The sequence below is a fragment of the Brachycentrus maculatus genome, unplaced genomic scaffold (genome assembly GCF_059751285.1).
Source record: "Brachycentrus maculatus isolate JH-2025_06_01 unplaced genomic scaffold, ASM5975128v1 h1tg000653l, whole genome shotgun sequence".
NCBI classification, from domain to species: Eukaryota; Metazoa; Arthropoda; class Insecta; order Trichoptera; family Brachycentridae; genus Brachycentrus; species Brachycentrus maculatus.
In genome coordinates, this window is record NW_028281389.1 from 1,109,927 (window position 1) to 1,131,837 (window position 21,911).

General features: G+C 36.4%; 1 protein-coding gene across 4 annotated transcripts; it reads right to left on the reverse strand.

Annotated features, from left to right (window-relative positions):
• Positions 1-1,091: 1,091 nt before the first annotated feature.
• On the reverse strand, positions 1,092-21,293 carry LOC148300821 (transcription factor Clamp-like). 4 transcript variants are annotated; one of them, XM_088274254.1, is made up of 11 exons: positions 20,346-21,293; positions 17,296-17,617; positions 16,256-16,423; positions 14,801-14,950; positions 13,834-13,989; positions 12,834-12,951; positions 11,903-12,088; positions 10,946-11,036; positions 9,790-9,866; positions 8,420-8,577; positions 1,092-7,519 (listed from the first exon to the last, which is right to left on the reverse strand). In XM_088274254.1, exons 1-11 carry the CDS (start codon positions 20,493-20,495, stop codon positions 7,368-7,370), a joined length of 1,728 nt encoding a protein of 575 aa, XP_088130380.1. In that variant the 5' UTR covers positions 20,496-21,293; the 3' UTR covers positions 1,092-7,367. The 4 variants fall into 4 exon arrangements, with proteins under 4 accessions (XP_088130380.1, XP_088130378.1, XP_088130381.1 ...); XM_088274252.1 differs by having other exon boundaries at positions 16,256-16,438; positions 20,346-21,261; XM_088274255.1 differs by having other exon boundaries at positions 17,296-17,614; positions 20,346-21,256.
• Positions 21,294-21,911: the final 618 nt, after the last annotated feature.

Here is a 21,911-nt window from a genome sequence, read left to right on the forward strand (position 1 = left end):
TATGTGTATATTGCTATTCTATAACATTTAAGCAAATTTATTTGTATGATAAATAATTCTCGAAAGCTTTTATTCATAATTCATAAAAAGGTTTGAACAAATATGTTTTTTAGGGTTATTATTTTTTTAAATCCTATCAAAATTGATAAACATACCATATATACTTTATCAACCATTATTGTTGTATGTATACATATCTATGGATTCCGATGATGATTATTAAACACTATGCATGCCATTATATGGTGATGGTACTTATTGGTGATGGTTGATATCTGAGGATGATATTTTATTATAGTGAACTTTTTCTTTATTTCAAGGTGATGGCTAAACCTTACAAAAGTAACATGTATGCACATTTTTACAATGATTAGCATACATTGTTTATGTTTATAATACTTTCATGGTGCTTACTATACTGGGAATGATATGAGGTGAAGAAATTATAGGTACATCATGTATTCACGAATGTGAAAAATAATGGGCTTGCCTTACTGGTAAACCCTAGGCACGCCACTGGTATACATACACACATTTTATGTAGCATAAAGTTGTTTCAGTTTTGTTTATAGATTATGTCCGCCTCCGTAGTGAAATGGTCAGCACGCTCGGCTACCGTTCTGGAGGTCCCGGGTTCTATTTCCAGGGGGGGTCAAATAAATAAGTGATTTTTTCACTATAATATTTATTCAATATTACACTGGACTGGTACCTGAAGAAGAGGGCTGATCACCTTTCCCTCATGTGTAAACGATCGAGATAACACTGCGTTTATATGAAGCAGTGCCCTATGCACCATTGGGGTGCGGATAAGGGTTCATTATTATTATTATTATAGATTATTGTTGGTTTTAGGAGTCGGTTATTATTTTATGTACAAATGAATGTACTTGTTATGAATGTATTTTTGTTTTAAATGAATTAAAAAGATAAAATGCATTTTGAGTGACAAACCATGTTACATATTTAACAAATTTGGAACCGATCCCATTGGATTTGTATTAGAATAATGGATTTCTTATACGGCTTTTCGCTTTGCGGCCAAGTTTTGTGGAACGCATCTAGGCCGTAAAGCGAGGTATGGGTATGGGTATATATATATATATATATATATATATATATATATATATGTAGTGATCACTTAATCCAGCCAAATGCCCACTTTTTAACCCGTGAAAAACTCATACTTCCATCTTCTTTTGTATAAAAAGATCAAAAATTTATCTCAGACACCTTTTAATACATACAACATGTTTTAATAAATAGTGGAATTGCCACATTGAACAAAATTAACAATTATATGTAATTGTAATGTAGCTTAGATGTGATGAAAATTATTTATTAAATTTCTCATACGGAATATGTGTTCAATTGCAGGATAACTGCTGTGAAACGATATCTTCCAACCAACTTAAAACACATAACGCTCACTCCTTTCAAGAACGTCATAAATCAAAATTTGTCAATTTTCAGCTATGCATATTTTTGGAATGCCCAGAAAATGTACTATATCCCAGCGAAAGCAGCATATTTTTAACTTAATATTTACCCGCTACAGGGCAGAAAGTGTTGTTTTTGCATTTTGAAGAAAAGGTATTGTTTATTTTTTTTAAAAAAAATAATAAATATTTTTCAAATGGAGAAAAAACCTTCAGGTTTTGCCTAAAAAGTTCTGTTGCACAGTAAAAAGTTCAATAAGTGGCTTGATATTTATTTTTAATATATTGTATTATATGTTTAAACTTTAAAAACGTTCTCCTGAAAAATCAAGTATTTTGATTTATGACGTTCTTGAAAGGAGTGAGCGATAAGGGGTTTGTACCTCATCTAGCTTTCAACATACAGATGCTGTACATAAAGTGAGGAGACATTTTATATGATTAAATAATTAGAATACTGTAACAAGGAAGCTAAAGAGTGGTGTGATCAAGTAAGGAGTCGAGGGGGAGAGGGAGAGGATATGATGGACAGTTAGATAGTAATAGTAGCAGTTAACAGGCGCCGTGGAGTCTAGCCGAGTAGGCGCTCGACTGCGAAACTGGCATTGCGGGTTCAATTCCCGCCAATTGCAAAATAAATTGAAGAAATATTTATTTCCAATTGATCTAGGTGTTTGCAATGTATTTTTCACATATTGCTCAGTCCTTTCAAGAACGTCATAAATCAAAAAACTTGATTTTTCAGTATAACGTTTAAAAATATAATACAATGTATTAAAAATAAATATCAAGCCACTTATTGAACTTTTTACTGTGCAAAGATGTTTTTAGGTAAAACCTGAAGGTTTTTTCTCCATTTGAAAAATATTTAGTATATTTAAAAAAAAAATTAAACAATACCTTTTCTTCAAAATACAAAAACACTTTCTGCCCTGTAGCGGGTAAATATTGAGTTAAAAATATGCCTCTTTTGCTGGGATATAGTACATTTTCTGGGCATTCCAAAAACATGCACAACTGAAAATTGACAATTTTTGATTTATGACGTTCTTGAAAGGAGTGAGCGATATATGTTCCCCTTCCTAACTATCCTATCTGTATACAAGCCTCTAAAATAGAGGCTCTGCGGGTTATTCCTTTTTAAAAAAATGTTTCAGACGTTTGTTGAAGGTCATCAGAGATGGCACTTTTTCATGTATAGCGCTAATTCATTCCACATTCAGACAGCCAGGATGGAAGAGAAAATACTGAACAATGATGTGTTTTATGAAGGAATGGAAAATATCTTCTTTGAAAAGATGTAACCTGCACGCCTCTAGTCTTCAGGTAAGTGATTTAACTAATATTAACCTATTTGGAGTGAATGAATGACAATTAATTGTATCACAACAGTGACAGCATGCCCTACCCATTCTAATGCATTCAGCAAACACGCGCATCACATTTTTTAGTGCTTACCTGAAGCAATATGTGAATTGTCTATGGCTTAAAAAAATATTCAAACTTGCTTGACGATTTCTATGGATTAGAATCGAGTTCAAATATTTTTTTAAATAAGGTAAAACCTCAATTACAAGACTTTAAACAATTTTGATTTTTAGATATAAATAATAATAAAAAAATAAGGGCGAAAAATTAATGCAAAGAAAAATAATATATTAAACCTACTTATATTAGTTTTATCAATATTTACAGCAGCTATGTTAAGTCACATTATATATTTGAAAATTTTCATATTCAATTCATTATTGTTTTATAAATAACTTTATATACATTTCTGGCACTTTAAAATTGCTTACTCGCTAATTGCACATTTTACGTATTATATAAAAATAAATTGTATCTTATTGAAATTGTCAAGAGAATTTTTTTATCCCAGAGGTCCAAGAAGCAAAAAAATTATGAATAAGTTATGCTGTTTTGTATTGATTTAAACACATTGTATTTGAAACATATTATACTTTTTTTTTAAATATTGTAATACTGACGAGAGGGTAACAAGTGACGGTTCATCGATACACTGCATATCCAATAATATATTAATTATTGAAGTGAAACTTATTTAGGCGCGGGGTAGGGTAAATCGGCCTGGATCAGACGAAAAAGTGAAGCGCTCCCTCTTCTCCGAATTCATCCGACAGTGGAAAGGAAAGGGCGGGAAAATCGTTGAAAAAATAGCTCACTCCTTTCAAGAACATCATAAATCAAAAAACATGATTTTTCAGGAGATCGTTTTTAAAGTTTAAAAATATATAAAATCTATTAAAAATAAATATCAAGCCATTTATTGAAATTTTTACTGTGCAACAGATCTTTTTAGGTAAAACCTGAAGGTTTTTTTCTCCATTTGAAAAATATTTAGTATATTTAAAAAAATAATTAAACAATACCTTTTCTGCCCTGTAGCAGCTAAATATTAAGTTAAAAATATGCCGCTTTTTCTGGGATAAAGTACATTTTCTGGGCATTCTGAAAACATGCACAACTGAAAATTGACGATTTTTTATTTATGACGTTCTTGAAAGGAGTGAGCGACATCATAAACAGTCTACGCGCTTACACCGCGTCTACAGTAGGCGTTAACACAGTAACATTGTTTGCGGGAAACACTAAAGTGTCTTTTACATACTGTTGGTAGAGAGCGGGAGATGCTTATAAGCGCTCTATTTGCTTACATTTGGTAGAGCATAAGATGCCAAAAAACATTGTACAGATGGGAATTGGGTTTGCGGTTACTTGTGATTAGTATATGACCCTGATTAGTATACTAATTAGGGTAGGGGTTGATGAAAAAACTGCCCGACAACAATGTGTTAATACGTAGCATAGGGAACAAGTGCATATTAATTATACTGTACATTAGCTGAACAAGTTTTAATATTTTATTTATGAAAATCGATGAATCAAAGAAATATTTCATAAAATCAAGAGATTTTCTTCAATTCAATTCCACATAACCATTTTCTAATCCCGAGATATTAAAATGGTCAGCAAAGAGGGAAATGCATAAGTCAACTGTTGGAACCTAAAAAAGTTTCACTTCTATTTCAATCAAATTTTGCATTTGCGATCAACCGATTGGGCAACCTCACCCTATACAAAATACAGTGCGTATGGGAATAAGTAGTATAATACAATATATCACAAGTTGTTTTATGATAAATTTTCAACATGATCACAAACTGTACACCAAAATATCACATCCAAATCAAAAACACCAAAACTTTGCTTATCTTTCGGAAACACCTTTCCCAAAAGACTTTGTAATTTACAAAATTAAAATATACATAGAAATTGGAAGACATCTTGTGAAACAAATGATATGAGACATTGCAAAGAATACGTACGCAAGTTCAATTCAACGGGAGGGTCTTTAGCTATATATCCACCGATTAAGCCTTTCTCTATTAAATTTAAGTTTTACACTTCTTGGTGGAACTGTATTCCATGGCGAACATCTATTTATATTCAACATTTTGAGTGTGTCCAAATACTTGTTCACAAAATCTGGATTTTCTCCAATTACAGGAGTTATTTTCATATTATTTTTTGACATCTCATCAAAGATGAAGTAGAATATGGAAGTCTGGGCATTTACGGGGCCGACGACCGTCATAGGCTGGTTTACATCTCACCAATAGATGTCTCTAGTGAAGTTCTAGTGATTCAAGAACAAGGTTTCTAAATTGGTTCATATATATAGAACTTCCAAGAATTTGAGTAGTGTGGTTGTCGATAATGGGTAGAATTGGTGAATGTTACACGTGTGTAAAGTGATCACTTAAACCAGCCTATGACGGTCGTCAGCCCCGTAAATGCCCAGACTTCCATATTCTACTTCATATTTGATGAGATGTAAAAAAATAATATGTATTTATATGTTGGGTAATATATCCAAAATTAAACACGGTTATTGGATTGAATTCTCACTCAGACAGTGTTTGATAATGTCTTAATAAGACGAAACGCGTCACATATTATCATACATCAAACCCTCATCCGCACCCGATGGTGCATAGGGCACTGCATTATATAAACGCAGTGTTATCTTGACCGTTAACACATGAAGGCAAGGTGATTAGCCCTCCGCTTCAGGTACCAGTCCAGTGTAATATTGAATAAATATTATAGTGAAAAAATCACTTATCATATATGTATATGTAAATAAAAGTAGAATTCAATCCAATAACCGTGTTTAATTTTGGATATATTACCCAACAGTTTAAATGGAATTCTTCCTGTCCTGCAGTTACAATAAATGTGTTTATATTATGTGTATGATTAGTGCCCTATGCACCATAGGATGCGAATAAGGGTTTGAATGAGAATGAGTGTCTGTACCTTAACAATTCTAGAGGAAAGAGGCAGTCGAGAGTTGAAGTAGATTTTATTTAGGTGAAATATCGAGATTGATCCCGGGTTATGTATGTATAATGTCCGGAAAATCTCTAAACAGACACTGCAGTTTTTTGTTTGTCTATCCATGTCTGATTTCATTTGCTAATCAATATTTTTTCTTTATAATTTGATTGAAAAGGTTTGGATCAGTGTTCTTATCCTGGGCTCGGTGAGTCAGTCTCCCGGGTCAAAACACACACTTGACTTATCGAACGATATTATGAAAAAATGATACCACGTACGATATATTCATTTATCCAATAGATCTAGTATATTCTTTGAAAGGAATATATCAACCTGGCAATCAAAATAATACAAGAGCTGAAACGCTAAAACAATGCACATACTCTGCATCGTATCCTTTTTTTACTGAGATGGGACTTATTCAAATAAGTAATAACCAATGTACTAGCATCCACTACTTGAGTTCTTCTGCGTATTTCCTCGTTTCGGATTCTATCTTTTAGCGACACTCCGAGCATGGATCTCTCCATAGCACGCTGGGTGACTTTTATTTTATGAGTTAAGACTTGCTGTTAGATTCCACGTCTCTGCGCCGTAAGTTAATACAGGGAGGATGCATTGGTTAAATGCCTTAGTTTTTAGACATTGCGGAATTTTCGCTTTAAAAGTGTACTTTAGTTTTCCAAATGCTGCCCATCCCAGTTGTATGCGCCTGTCGATTTCTTTTGAGAAGTTATTCAGAAGAACTCAAGTAGTGGATGCTACCCAACGAATAGGCACACTCAAATGGCAATGGACAGGACATATCTGTCGAAGAGACGACGGTCGATGGGGAAGAAAAGTATTGGAATGGCGCCCAAGAACTGGCAAACGAAGCATCGGCCGACCCCCTACAAGATGGACTGACGATATAAGAAGAATAGCGGGAGTGACCTGGATGCGAAAGGCGGAGGATCCAAGAGGATGGAGACTCATGCGGGAGGCCTACGTTCAACAGTGGACGGACACAGGCTGATGATGATGATGAATGTACTAGATCTATTGTCATATCGTGTCGCCATTGCGAAATGTGATATACATTGCATAGTGTGCGGTCACTGAAATTGGGGAATCACATAGAATAGAGACGAGATAATTTCCTGGTAACACTGTCGCCCAATAGTCAAATTGTAACTGTCGTATATAATGTTATGAATTTGAAAAAATCATCCTCTATTTTTCCTTTATTTATTGTTTCGGCATTAACTTTGTGGTAAGACATGTTACGATGACTAAGGGAACACTCGTTTTTATACCACTTCCATCGTCAGGTCTGAATAATAACTATTATTATTCAGACCTGACGATGGAATTTATCTTCCGAAACTATTAGTCTTTGATAAAACTCAAGTGGTATAAAAACAAGAGTTTCCTTAATCATTGTTTTATTTTCCCAATTAAGGGTTCGGCGCATATGGGTAAGAACCACTGGCTTTAGATTATCATATAAGGTTCAGATCACAACCTGCGACTGGCCATCACTGGCGACATTCGAGTACTCGGATACCTAAATACGTCCGAGACGTTTTATTGCTGCTTCAAATACATTGATGATATGACATTGTTGGGATGGGCGTCCACATCCTCTGCCGTATCTGCTCCACCTTGCTGGTCGCCTGAGTTCTGGGAGGCGTTGGTTTCCGACGACTGCTGTCTGGACTGGATGGGAGTTGTTTGACCTGAAAATTTACAACATTTTACTTTTCAATGAAACTTGGATTTATTTTTTGACATCTCATCAAAGATGAAGAAGGATATGGAAGTCTGGGCACTTTACGGGGCTGTTTCTCTTGGAGCTACGAGAAATCTATTGCCAACAGTGTCTAAAATATGTATATATGCGCCAACATTTATTTCCTAAAAATAATAATAGATCTAGCCAACGAATTAATAATTTATTAGAAATCCCTTTTTGTAAATCCAGACTTGCGCAAAGACACTCATTTTTCATAGCTCCAAAACTGTTCAACTTATTCCACAAAGACTATTTGTTAGATGTTGATTCCCTAAGTTCGTGTAAATTTAAAAATTTGCTTAGATTATTTATAGAAGAGACAGATTTAAGCTCCTTTTTCATTTAGCACATGATCGCTAGCTTTTTACTTTTTTACTTTGTCATCTTTTTTGTTTTTTAAGTTTTTATTTAAAAAAAAAAAAAAAAAAATTGCTTACTGAGAGTCGAGTATTTTTTTTTGTATTGATATTAAGTTTTTTGTATTTTGTATTAACTAATTATACTTAGAAACCTATACCCTTATACCCTGTACTATGACTATTTATTTTGTATACCTGCACACAGGCCATGCCTTTGTGGGATCTTTTTTTGTATTCATTTTTATTTTTTATTAATATTTTTTGTTTTTGAATTTATGTAATGCAAAAGAATTTAAAATGAGAAAAAAAAAAAAAAATCACACAAAGAGAAGCCAGTCTATTGACTGTTGGCAGCAGGCCTTCCATCCCACTAGAAGAGGGTTCAGAATATTGTGTCTTAGCTTGGCATCAAGTTCACAGAGAGTTGCCTCAGCCAACGATGAGTTCTGGTCTAGAATGTGAGGCGAGGATGAAGGGGGGCTCACCGTATTTGTCGTGGATGCCTCGGTGCCTCTTGAGCGCAAAGCGGTCGGCAAACGCGGCCGTGCAGATGTCGCACTTGAAGGGCTTCTCCCCCGAATGGACCTTGGCGTGGTTCTTCAGGTGAGCGGCTTGACTGAACGCCGACGAACAGATATCACACCTGCGAAGAGAAGCACACAATCACCGGACATGAAAATGCTTTTTAAACTTACTGTATTTTGTACATACATTCATTTGTGCAAACCTTCATCCGCACCCGATGGTGCATAGGGCACTGCATCATATAAACAGTGTTATCGTGATCGTTAACACATCAAGGAAAGGTGATCAGCCCTCCACATCAGGTCCCAGTCCAGGGTAATATTGAATAAATATTAAATTGAAAAAATCACTTATATTTGTTTGATTCTCTCCCTGGGAATTGAACCCAGGACCTCCAGTGCGGCAGCCGAGCGTGCTGACCGTTGTTAGACTACGGAGGCAGATTTTGTACACCTCATGAAAATGTGATGTAAAACCGGGAAAAATATGTATATTCCTAAATGTTGCTTTATTGACCATAGTTGAAATCGAAATTTAACAATTTTGTCACATTAGCTCTGGTAAGTATCTGAATACGAGAAGAAAAAAAAAACATCGCATGTAGCAGCCATAGCTAGCATGGCTGGCACAACCACCGCGGAGGACGACTTGTGCACGACTGAACGGAAATTTTCAGAAACAGCATCAAGCCGCGTACACAAAAGCGTGCACGCACGCACGCATAAACTGGGAACCGTTTGGTATATTGGTGGATCCCCGATTTATTCACAAATGATTTATTTCCGTCGCTGCAAAATTAATAATTTATATTATAATACCTTTATGTAATACGTAATTATACTACGGAGGAATACAAAAATTCCGAGCACTTATCTATTTTATCTTGAATTGAAGTTAATACGTATCCATTTTTAATGAATGTTTTGCTTAGTAAATACCACTATTTCTTAAAATCTACTGTGACACGTGTTTCGATGCATTCCGCATCATTTTCAAACACCGTATGCGAAATGATGTGCGGAATGCATCGAAACACGTGTCACAGTAGATTTTAAGAAATAGTATGGTATTTACTTAGTAAACACTAATTAAAAATGGATAGATTTTACCACAAAGTGACTGCCGAATTGATTGATGAAAAGATCTAGCCTAACCTAGCCTTAAACTGGCATCTTTTGCTGGCATATGAAATTTTACAAAATCCAAAAATAAAGGCCATCCACGAGTCACCTTTTATATCAACTTACTTATTTAACAGATTCCGTGGCATATTTGCAAAATAAGTTAATACATATCACTGGGAAAAGGTTAATTGAATTAATGAACTTACTTGTAAGGCTTCTCTCCGGTATGAATTCTTCTATGATTCCAGAGCGTGGCGTGTCTCGCAAATCCCTTGTCACACACCTGCGGAAGGAAAAGCACAGAGATGAAGGAGGTGAAAAAACAATCCTAAGTGCTTATATTACCGGTTTCGCCTATTCGTATGAGTAGAAGGATGAGAGCAGCGTAGGCTCGGAATTTCATCCATAATGCTTATCGTCATAAATCAAAAAACTTGATTTTTCAGGAGAACGTTTTTAAAGTTTAAAAATATAATACAATGTGTTAAAAATAAATATCAAGCCACTTATTAAACTTTTTCATATGCAACAGATCTTTTTAGTTAAAACCTGAAGGTTTTTTGTACATTCAAAAAATATTTAGTATATTTAAAAAAATTATTAAATAATACCTTTTCTTCAAAATGCAAAAACAACACTTTCTGCCCTGTATCGGGTAAATATTAAGTTAAAAATATGCCTCTTTTGCTGGGATATAGTACATTTTCTGGGCATTCCGAAAACATGCACAACTAAAAATTGACGATTTTTGATTTATGACGTTCTTGAAAGCAGTGAGCGATATAATACTGTAATATGTATTAATCAGTCTTGATAATGAAGCGGTTAGCTTCGAAACCGGTAGACATTAAGTTATAATAAAATATTTATAGTGATTGTAAAACAAGTTACATTTTAATTATAAGACAGTGTTTTAGGTATGCAGTAATAACTAAGTAGGCCAGTGGGGGACAGCGAAGAGACGCCTATCAATGGCAGTACGGAGGCTCGCTACGCAGCTGGCTGCTCTTTAGCTGAGAGCAGCGCAAAGAGAAAGAATACCTTCTTCTGTTCATGTCATGTCAGGTCCCCTTGACGTCGACTATCGGTTGAGAGTAATTCTCTGTGTGTCGGGCAGCTCTAAACAGTCCTGATCCCCGTCTAATCTCGTATATTCGGAGCCAGGAGATCTGCCTTCTGCCCACACCTCGTCCACCCTCTATTTTGCCTTTTATGATAAAATGCAATAGCTCGTACTTCTCTCTAGCTCCGCAAGAATATAGTTATAGTTAAAATGATCAGTGAGTTCCTACCGAGTTGAAAAAGTGGAAAAATTGCAAATGTAATTACAAATAGTCACAATAACAAAGCAGCCGTACTCACTTCGCAAACATAAGGTTTCTCCCCGCTGTGAGTTCTCTCGTGGTTCTTGAGGTGGGGCGATTGGGAAAACTGCATACCGCAAGTTGTGCATCTGCAAACATAAAACCTTTGTTAATTTGCGTGCCGTAGTTTAGCGGTAAGAAAATTTAGCTACCACGCATCCGGATCTGGGTTATTTAACCGGTTCTCTACCTTTATACGCTAAGGACAAGTTTTTTTATGCCTGTGGAGCGCTGGCAACGGGATTCGATAATTGTTTACATATCGCTCACTCCTTTCAACAACGTCATATATCAATAATTGTCAATTTTCAGTTGTGCATGTTTTCGGAATGCCTAGAAAATGTACTTGTATCCCAGCAAAAGCGGCATATTTTTAACTTAATATTTACCCGCTACAGGGCAGAAAGTGTTATTTTGCATTTTGAAGAAAAAGTATTGTTTAATTGTTTTTTTAAATGTACTAAATATTTTTCAAATGATGAAAAACCATTCAGGTTTTAGCTAAAAAGATCTATTGCACAGTAAAAAGTTCAATAAGTGGCTTGATATTTATTTTTAATACATTTTATAATATTTTTAAAGTTTAAAAACGATCTCCTGAAAAATCAAGTTTTTTGATATATGACGTTGTTGAAAGGAGTGAGCGATATAGTTAAGACATTGACAAAGAGATTGGTACATAATATTTATATGAAAACATTAAATAATTCCTTCTTTTCTGACTTTGAAATGAGGCCGGCGCAGCAGGTAAAAATACTATTCCCATCCATAAGTATCAATCCACCCAATGGATAGAAATACCTTTCCCGTCCTTATTGTGTTAAGGCAGCAGCAGGCACCTAGATGGTTGGAGCGCAACGTGCAGCGCAGTGAAGGGATAACTGGAGGAGAGTCATTGCTTCCACAAGGGTCACAACCCTCAGTAACGAGGAGTAAGAGAGGTAAGGGTAGTGACCTGTAGGGCTTCTCGCCCGTGTGAATGCGTGAGTGGTTCTTGAGGTAGACGGCCTTGGCGAAGGCGAGCCCGCAGATGTTGCACTTGAAGTTCTTCTCCCCCGAGTGCAGCTTCTTGTGCGACCAGAGCGAGGAGTAGCGGGAGAAGGTGCCGCCGCAGATGTTGCAGTGGAACGGTTTTTCCGTACTAAAAAAAAAGAAAGTATTTAAGTTATGTACTTTTCTTGGTAGGACTGCATTTTAACCTGTTAACCGGGCGGTCCGCTGTCCAATTACGCAACTTGTAACGGGCGTGAATACTGATTCACTCCCGTGTCTTAAATTCATGTCGATTATGGATGACTAATACCTTTGTTGTTCCAAAAATATACGTCTATATATATAATATAATAAACATATGTTTCAAGGACGTATGTCCTACCCGTACCCGATATTGTTTACGTTTGACGTATTTATGCGTCCCGCCCGGTTAACAGGTTAAGTAATTTAAAAAAAAACATAATTATTCTACAAATTTATGTATTAAATGTTATATCAAACACTGATTTTTTGAGTCTACTGAGTTATATTTTATTGTTAAAAAAAACACATAAAAATCAATTTTGTGACAATTGTTTCGCCTAATTAGGGCATTTTCAAACAAATGTAATAAATAACTAGGCAAAACAATTGTTACATATTAATTTTCATGCGTTTTTTAATAAAATACAACCTAGTAGACTCAAAAAATCAGTGTTTGATTTAACATTTAATACATTAATTAAAATGGTGTTCTACAAATTAAACACCAAATCCATCAAATTAATAAAGGTGTGTTGAGATGGTTATATTTTCATGGATGTAATACTTACAAGATTGAACACATAATTAGATATTTGCTAATTTTGAATGAGGTCAGTACAAATATCAAATGTGTGAAAAGTGGTACTCACTTAGCTGTGTGCATTTTATTTTTGTTTCCGCCTATGAAGATAATTCCAGAACCATTGCACTTATGACACTTAGTTACCGATGCTAGATTTCTTTTTTTCACCGGATGATGGCCAGGCACTGCAAAAGTAAATGAAAAACATTAAAAATTAAAAATTAAAGATTAAGAATTTGTGCAGATTCTATTGTATCATGACTCAGACCTATGTGCTAGCTGCAATCAACCATTAGGGTGGTGACTGATCTCCACATTTCGTCGTAATGTAACACGTTACGATGCAAGCATTCGCATAGTCAGTACAGCGAGCCGAGCGCTCTATCCATAGTTTCGGATGCTCGCCGCGAGCAATGTTACGAAGTTACGTTACGACGAAATGCTCCCATCAGTCACCACCCTTAGAGTGCTGAGAATCACTCTAAGGGTGGTGATATTTTGACTCTGGTGTGCTTTTCCAAAAGCACGGCTCGTCGATATACCGACAATGACGCCAGTGTATTTTATTTTGTTGAACTGGGTTGTGTCGCAGCTTGCGCATTTTTAAAGTCCCAATTCGTCAATAATCTTTTTCTAATCCTTATCCGCACACCCAATGGTGCATAGGGCACTGCATCATATTGAAGCATTGTTATTTTGATTGTTAGTAACAAGGCAAGGTGATCATTCCTGCGCTTCATGGACCATTCCAGGGTAGTATTAAATTAATTATAAATATTATTATCGTCAATAATATTCTTAAAAAAAAAAATCATGAAACCTTTTTGCCTGTTTTTTTAACACATTTCCAGGCTCTCATCAATAAAACGATTTCTCAGTTTGCTTTTAATAAGGTTTATGTTTCAAAAATATTGTTTGCACAAATACGTAGAGCCGGAGAGCCTACTCGCAGATATTTGAGCTGGAGCCGAATTCAAAAGGTAAAAGAGCCACACGTGACTTCCCGAGGCACACTTTGCCGACCTGCGGGTTAGGTTGATAGGTGTGTTTGTCAGGTGTGGACTTACGTATTTTCTGTCCGATGGGGATGACGTTCTGCGAGCCGAGCGAGTCGATGTTTGGCGGCTCCGCCTGATGCTGGTTGTGAGGGGTGGTGGGGATCTCGCCCATCTCAAACTTGACGTTGCCGTCGGCCGCTACGAATATCTGCGTTGCTTGCGTTACTGGAAAGGGATCATCAGTAAGGAGAGATGTCAGATTTAATGGAAAGGGATAATCAGTAAGGAGAAATATTGGATTAAATGGAAAGGGATAATCAGTAAGGAGAAATATTGGATTAAATGGAAAGGGATAATCAATAAGTAAGGAGAAATATTACAGTAGATTGTCGGGTGCAGTGTAGATGTAACATTTCCTCCGTTGCGGAATGCACGCTAAGCTTGTATGGCTGATAACAATGAGTCAAATGGCTTAAAACTATCATCGCGTAATTGATCTATGGTTGAACTCAGTAATTGTTTTATTAGCAAACACCTTCCTTAAATGCATGTAAGATTCTTGCGGCCTATGACAGGAGTAAGCCCTGTAAATGCCCAGACTTCCATATTCTTCTTCATCTATGTTGAGATATCAATAAATAACTCCAAAGGGGAGACAAACCCAGAAATTGTAAACAAATATTTAGACACAATCAAAATATTATTATTATTATTATTAGAAATAGTCTTCTTCTTCTTCTTCAAACCCTCATCCGCACCCGATGGTGCATAGGGCACTACATCATATAAACGCAGTGTTATCTTTATCGTTAACACACGAAGGAAAGGTGATCAATCCTCCGCTTCAGGTACTAGTCCAGGGTAATATTGAATAAATATTACAGTGAAAAAATCACTTATTTTTATTTGACCCAACCCTTGGAATCGAACTCGGGACCGGGAGTATGGTAGCCGAGCGTGCTGACCATTACACTACGGAGGCGGACATTAGAAATATTAGCACTACGATATTAGTGAATCCAGAATAGCAACTCACAACTTCTCTGCTGGTGATTGAGGTTGTCCTGATTGATGCACTGTTCACAGCGTATCAATTTGGGACCTTTTCTCTTGGGATTCACGGTGATGGGTCCATTACAGGTGATGCACTTCTGCGTCTTGTCGATGATAACAGCTTTTGAGGTCACTGGAATTAATTATACACAATAAGTCTGGAAATAATGAAATATATAAATACACATTGTTTGCGGTAATGCTTAAAAGCGTCTTTTACATACTGTTAGTAGAGAGCGGGACACGCATATAAGCGTTCTATTTGCTTACTTTAGGTAGCACGAGAGACGCAATCAAAAAGGGTGTGCTGAGATGGTTTGGACATGTGGAAGAAATGAGTGAGGAGAGAACCGTAAAACAAATCTATGAGGCAAATGTAGTTGGAAAAAGGAGCAGAGGAAGACCTTGGAAAACTTGATCGAGTATGTCATGCCCTTTCATACTTTTTTTAAAAATAATTTTATGGATAATGGAAGCAGATTGTACAACTTTATTGAATACCTTATAATCAAAATTCTTTTGACCAAGAGGTTTATGTCAGATTTTGTTTGATGTGTTTCTGTTTTTGGATCTCGGTTGATTTACGAATACCTCTTTTATATTCAGTTTTTATTTTTAACACATTGTTTGCGGGAAACGTTTAAAGGCGACTTTTATTATAAATACTGTTGGTAGAGATCGGGAGATGCTTATAAGCGAGAGACAAAAAAACTTTGTACGGATGTGAATTGGGTTTGCGGTTACTTGTGATTAATAACTTTTTAAAAATGTCTGAGAAAAATTAAAGCGACTACGAGTTTAGCGTGATCGAATTTACGCGCAACATGTTCACGCACCGATCAAGAGCTCCGATCCGAAGATGGACAAAAGCACAAGCTAATCCAAGCCAATCATAGGTTTTATATGCTAACTGATGTGCCGGACGGTAAAATTCCGCGTAATCCCGTGTAATGTACAAACGCCCTAACTGTCCATCAAACCTCCTTCCTTAGTTTATCCCTCTTCCTCCTTCCCTAAACTACCTTTTTCCTTTGCCTTACTTATTATAATCAATTTGTTATTTATGTTTTTTTACCTTCTGATTACAAACAGCTATATATATGGCATTAAACGTTTTGATCAATATCACTTGTTTGTTTTTGGTTGGTTGGAAGATATTGCTTTTTAGCAATAAGCCCGCCAAATTACTTATTTCTTTTCTGTACATGAAGTTTAACAAAGGTATCAGTCATCCATACATGTCTCCACATGAATTTAAGACACGGAGTGAATCAGTATTCGCGCCCCTTACAAGTTGCGTAATTGGACAGCGGACCGCTCAGTTAACAGGTTAAATAAATAAATATAAAACGCTAATTAGTATACAAACAACAATGTGTCAATATACATGGCAACCGCTAGGAAGCCCTAATAACAGATGGCAAAGAACGGACGTTACCTTCGGTGATCTGGACTCCGTGCTGCTGGTGCTGGTGGTGCGACGTGTCCGGCTCGGCGGCCACGATCTGGATTTGGCCCTGCACCAGGCTGCTGCCGCCCGCCTCCTGCACCGCCGCGCCGCCCGCCTGCACTAGCCCGCCGCCCGTCACCACCGTGATGTTGCCACCTGGGACCACACACACTACAGACAGCCACCGCACGCGCAGACATGAGGCACGCGCCGGCCAATCGCTTCATCGCGGCCAATAATTTCTAACATATATTTTATATAATTTATATTTGAAGCACTAACTTTGTGATTTTCCATTTTATAATTAAAATGTAACTTTATTTTAAAATCACTACAAATATTTTATTATAACTTAATTAAACTTCTTTATCAAGACTGATTAATACTCTGCTTGATAAAGAAGCGGTTAGCTTCGAAACCAGTAGATATTATAATTAAGTTATAATAAAATATTTATAGTGATTTTATATATATTTTTTCATTATATATTTTCTATTTTTTCATTACATATTTTCATTTTATTTTTTTTCTTTTTCTTCAGCTTCTTCAAACCCTCATACACACTCGATGGTGCATGGGGCACTGCATCATTTACAAGCAGTGATATCTTGATCGTTAACACATTAAGGAAAGGTGATTAGCCCCCCGCTTCAGGAATAACCCTTATCCGCTCCCAATGGCGCATAGGGCACTGCATTGTGTTGACGCAGTGTTATCTTGATCGTTACTTACCTGAAGGCAAGGTAATCACTCCTGCACTTCAGGGGCCAGTCCAGGGTAATGATGGGTAAATATTAGAGTGAAAAAACCACTTATATTTATTCTCTAATGGTCAGGTGACCTAATGGTCAGCATGTTCGTGTAATCACTACAGAGGCGGAAATTGTATATTATATACCAACGCACAGCGTGTGCTTATGTGGGATTTTTCACCAAAAATGTGTTACATGTCAATATAAAAATTACTCCCAAGGAGAGAAACCCAGACTTGTGAACACACCCGAAAATGTGTTGTGCTATATGTTTACCTGAGTCCTGGCTGTGTATCCGCTTGTGCGCGTTGAGCAGCGTGAGGTGCGCGAACATGAGGCCGCACACGTCGCACTTGAAGCTGATGTTGGAGATGGAGCTCTGCACGCCGCGGCCGTCGATGGTGACGCCATTCTGTGCCAGCTGCATCTGGTTGACCAGCGCGTAGTTGTAGCCGAAGGGCTGCGCGATGTAGCAGGTCTTGGTGTCCTCGGCCGAGGCCAGCTGGGCCAGGTTCACCGTGCTGCCGTGGCCCTGCGCGCCCGGCGCCAGCTTCTGGATCATGTTCACGTTGGTCGTGTAGCAGAACGTCTGGAACTCCTGGAGGAAACGTACTCTTTAAGTTAGCATACAAAAATCCAACTTAAAAATAATATATCAAATCATAATGAAAAAGATACTAACATATAATTTTCATTCATTCATACAAACCCTTATGCTGCATAGGGCAATGCATCATATAATCGCAGTGTCATCTTGATAGTTAACATATGAAGGAAAGGTGATCAGCCCTTCGCTTCAAGTACCAGTCCAGGGTTATATCGAATAAATATTAGAGTGAAAAATCACTAATATGTATCTGACCCCCCCTGGGAATCGAACCCGGGACCTCCAGAACGGTAGCCGAGCGTGCTGACTATTACACAACAGAGGCAGACTGCCAGTATACCTTTTTGCCAGTATACCCTAGATATATTCTAAAAAAAAAAAAATCCAATCAATATACATTCTTTAAAATATCGGGTGTGAAGAGACGTGTGAACTCTTCAGTGGTCGGCCGGTGATTGAATTCTGTGTTTGCGAGTAAGGCCTTACATAAGAAGAAATAATAATAATAAAAATATGATATAGTGGTTACCGCGCTAGGCTATACCATGCTAGATATTCCCTATTCGATTCCCAAGAGGGCCAAAAAAATATAATTTTTTTAATCTTATATTTATTTAAACCTAGATAACTAAACATTAGTCCACACGACGACGCCCTTCTGGGTGCAAGTCAAGTGCACTTACTTCCCTGCACCCCGCACCCGCCAGGCTTTGTTTACGGAATAGTGAATTATTGTCAAATGTCTCTTACATTCACTCCTAATAAACCAAACTTAAGTGTCGTGTAACCAGTTACTATTATTTTTTGACATCTCATCAAAGATGAAGAAGAATATGGAAGTCTGGGCATTTACGGGGCTGACGACCGTCATCGGCTGGTTTAAGTGATCACTTTACACACGTGTAACATTCACCTATTCTACCCATAATTGACAACCACACTACTCAAATTCTCGGAAGTTCTATATATATATGAACCGATTTAGAAACCTTGTTCTTGAATCACTAGAACTTCACTAGAGACATCTATTGGTGAGATGTAAAGAAGCTTTTTATTAAGCAGAAACTCTTATATTAGTATGTGAGGTCCGAATCCTGGATTATAATCACACACATGAGAAACGCCAGAAAATACCATTTTCATTTGTATTATTTAAGCTTATAATTTGACAAGATAATTTAGATAGTAACCAGTTACTATTTTTAATAAATACTTTTTATAATTTTCACGTTTTCAATTGCGTAGTCCGCCTGACGAATGTTTAGTTACTATGTATCTTCAAATATAGTTTAGATATCTAGGGTTAATATTACCCTGGACTGGTACCTGAAACGCAAGGCTGATCACCTATCCTTCGTGTATTTAACTTAATAAATAATGCTTCTATACGATTCAGTCTCCTATGCACCATTGGGTGCGTATAAAAGTTAGAAGAAGAAAATAAGTATGATTTTTTAATACTTCTACATGGTATTCCAGACTTTTACGTTCTCTTCTCAATTTCTTTTAACCTCTTTTGAGACATGTATAATAAAATCTCAATGACAGTACATCGAAGGTTAAATCCAGTATTTGTGTAAACACAAAGATGCGGATATGTTTATTTTATAATGGAATTATTTTTATTATTTGGACACCTCACTGGGCACAGGCCGTATCAATGCATCCATTTACATTATTATTCAAATCATTTACAATATTTAAACTAGCCTACTGCTTTGGCGGGGTGACCATCTAAATACAGTTTCCCGGGACACAAATCAGTAGCCATTTTTTTAAACCAAAATAGTTTTTTTTTTTAAACTAACCATCACGCCGCTTCTTTGCGGAGGTAGGCAGAGAGCATAGAACGCCACACCAATCTATATTTGAAATACTCGATCATGCCAAGTTTTCTTTGGTCTTGCTCTGCTTTTATTGCTAACTACGTTCTTTCCTGACTCATTCATTCCACATATCCAAACCATCTCAATCTCAACATTTTTTTAAATTTTTTATCAGTAATCAGCCTTGCATTCTTTCCTTATTTCAATATTCGAACATCTATCACACATCGTTCTGCCGCACATTCGTGTGAGAGATTGCATTCAGTCCACTTTCATCCTTCTTTTGCCAACTCCATGCTTATCTTCTATACATTAGGGTTGCCACCAGGACTCCACTGACTGCCACTTTAGCTTTCGCTGTTAGGATTAGGAATATAATAGCAGCGATGGCAAGAGCACTCGGAGTTGCATTACCGTTCTAAGTTTGTTAAACTTGAACACAGGTAATTTACGATGATTTAGTAAAATAGCATCATCAGATATGTCAAATATATCGTAAATTGAAATAATTGGCGAGTTTGTATTAGGAAATGCATAAATGTAGAAGAGGCGAAGAGTTATTTCAAAGACAGAGTGGTATGGTGTTCTATTATTTCTGTCTACCTATTAGTAATTTGTACCTTCTCGTATTATTTTTTTGACATCTCAACATAGATGAAGAAGAATATGGAAATATACCGAATAATATAAATAATTCGTCACACCAATAGATGTCACTAGTTAAAATTCTAGTGATTCTTGTACAATGTTTCAAAATTATATCAACAATGATAAATAACTCCTTTAATTGGAGATAATCCAGATTAGTAAACAAGTATTTGGACACACACAAAATGCTATTGAATCTTCTCAATTATTGAACATAATATTTTATTTTTTAAACATTTAATTACCTGTTGGTGGCCTTGTGAATTCTGTTGGGTCTGTTGCGTGTTTTTCTGCTGAGAATTTTCCATATTTTTCCCCTGCGACTTCTGCGAGGGGTGCTCCTGGTATTGAAGTGTGGGCACCCCCGTAGTCTGGACAGTGTTCGCGGTAAACATTGTAGAAATAAATTACGGACACCACAAATCAAAAACACACTTCACAATTCCCCCGTTTACAAATTGATTCAAACACAACAACGATCATAATTGTGAAATTCTGTACATAGTTTAATTTACCCAAAAAAACACTTGAATTTCGCAAACTTTTCAAACGAAAATAACGTAAACAAATGAACGATCTTGTCTCAGAGCCAGTCAAGAGTGGACGACAGTGTGAATAACGGATATTACGGTCGTAATGATTACCTGAATCTTCGGCGTTGTAAATTATATCACAAATAAAGTATTAGTTTACACTGTTTCATTACTAAAAACGGGTAGGATTTCGAATTCTCCATAAGATAATAAAACTGTCCCGAGAAGAGTGAGAAGGCTACAATGCGAACGTGCGAATGTAATGGGAATATACTTTATCCTTTGTCGAAAAGTACGCTTCCACAAGAAGCGCAACAACTTTTACGATATCAATATGCGCGAGAAAGGGATAACGGGTGTCTGGACAAGCGTCTGAAAATTTGAGAAGACGCCATGCACGGCAGCGATGGACGGGTGACGCTTGTGTTTCAAAAAAGTTAAATACGTAATACGGAACCCGGATTTGCACTCTCACGCAAAGAATATCACAAAAATCACGCTACGGCCGAATATTTCTTGTCGCTTAACTTATAATTCCGTTTTTTTTAGGATAATTGCCAAAAACTATTGGTTTTCTATCTCGCTTCAATGGCGGCTCAATCTTTCTCACGAGAAAAATGAAATGGCTATAGAAAAGATGGCGTGCTTGGGGATGCCATTACGAAAAAATATCACGTGGATTATATTTTTTTCTTTTTTGTCTAAGTAAGTACTCGTTTAGAATTGAGAATTTTTCAATTTCAATTTATTTATTTATTCTCTCTTTTATTCTCACTAATAATGGTGCATGGGACACTGAAATTAAAATGACTTCAACTGTAAATAGTCTTCGCATCGAATCAATGGGTCGTTAATTTAATTTACAATTCTTTGAAGCACTTTTGATCTAGGAGTGGATCCAAATGGAACGGATGAGAATATAAGTGAAAGAATTCTTTATGCGCGAAGGACATTGCTATAGGAAATGAAAAAATGGTAAAAAAAAATACCTTACAGTAGCTTACACAAGTTTCTTCAAGTACAGGTATGCAATCCTAAGTGCCATAACCATTATTGCTTTTCTCCTTTTCTACTTCCATTTCCTTCTATTCTTCCTACATTTCATATCCTTTTTTTGTTCTTTAAAGAACTTTTTTATATTTACAAATGTGTTTAATAAAATGCAGTAGTGGAAATAAAAAAAACTTAATTATTAATATTTCTTTTAACAATTTTTTTTAAGTTTTAAATATTAAGTAACTGAAGCGCATCTATCACTAGATATATGGATATGGAAGA

Excerpts from the sequence above, each read along its gene's own strand:
- LOC148300821 (XM_088274252.1), bottom strand. The coding sequence starts at position 20,495 with ATGTTTACCGCGAACACTGTCCAGACTACGGGGGTGCCCACACTTCAA. Across the intron at positions 17,618-20,345 it reads ATTCACAAGGCCACCAACAG|GAGTTCCAGACGTTCTGCTA; the intron begins GTAATTAAATGT and ends CGTTTCCTCCAG. Across the intron at positions 14,951-16,255 it reads CGGAGTCCAGATCACCGAAG|TGACCTCAAAAGCTGTTATC; the intron begins GTAACGTCCGTT and ends AATTAATTCCAG.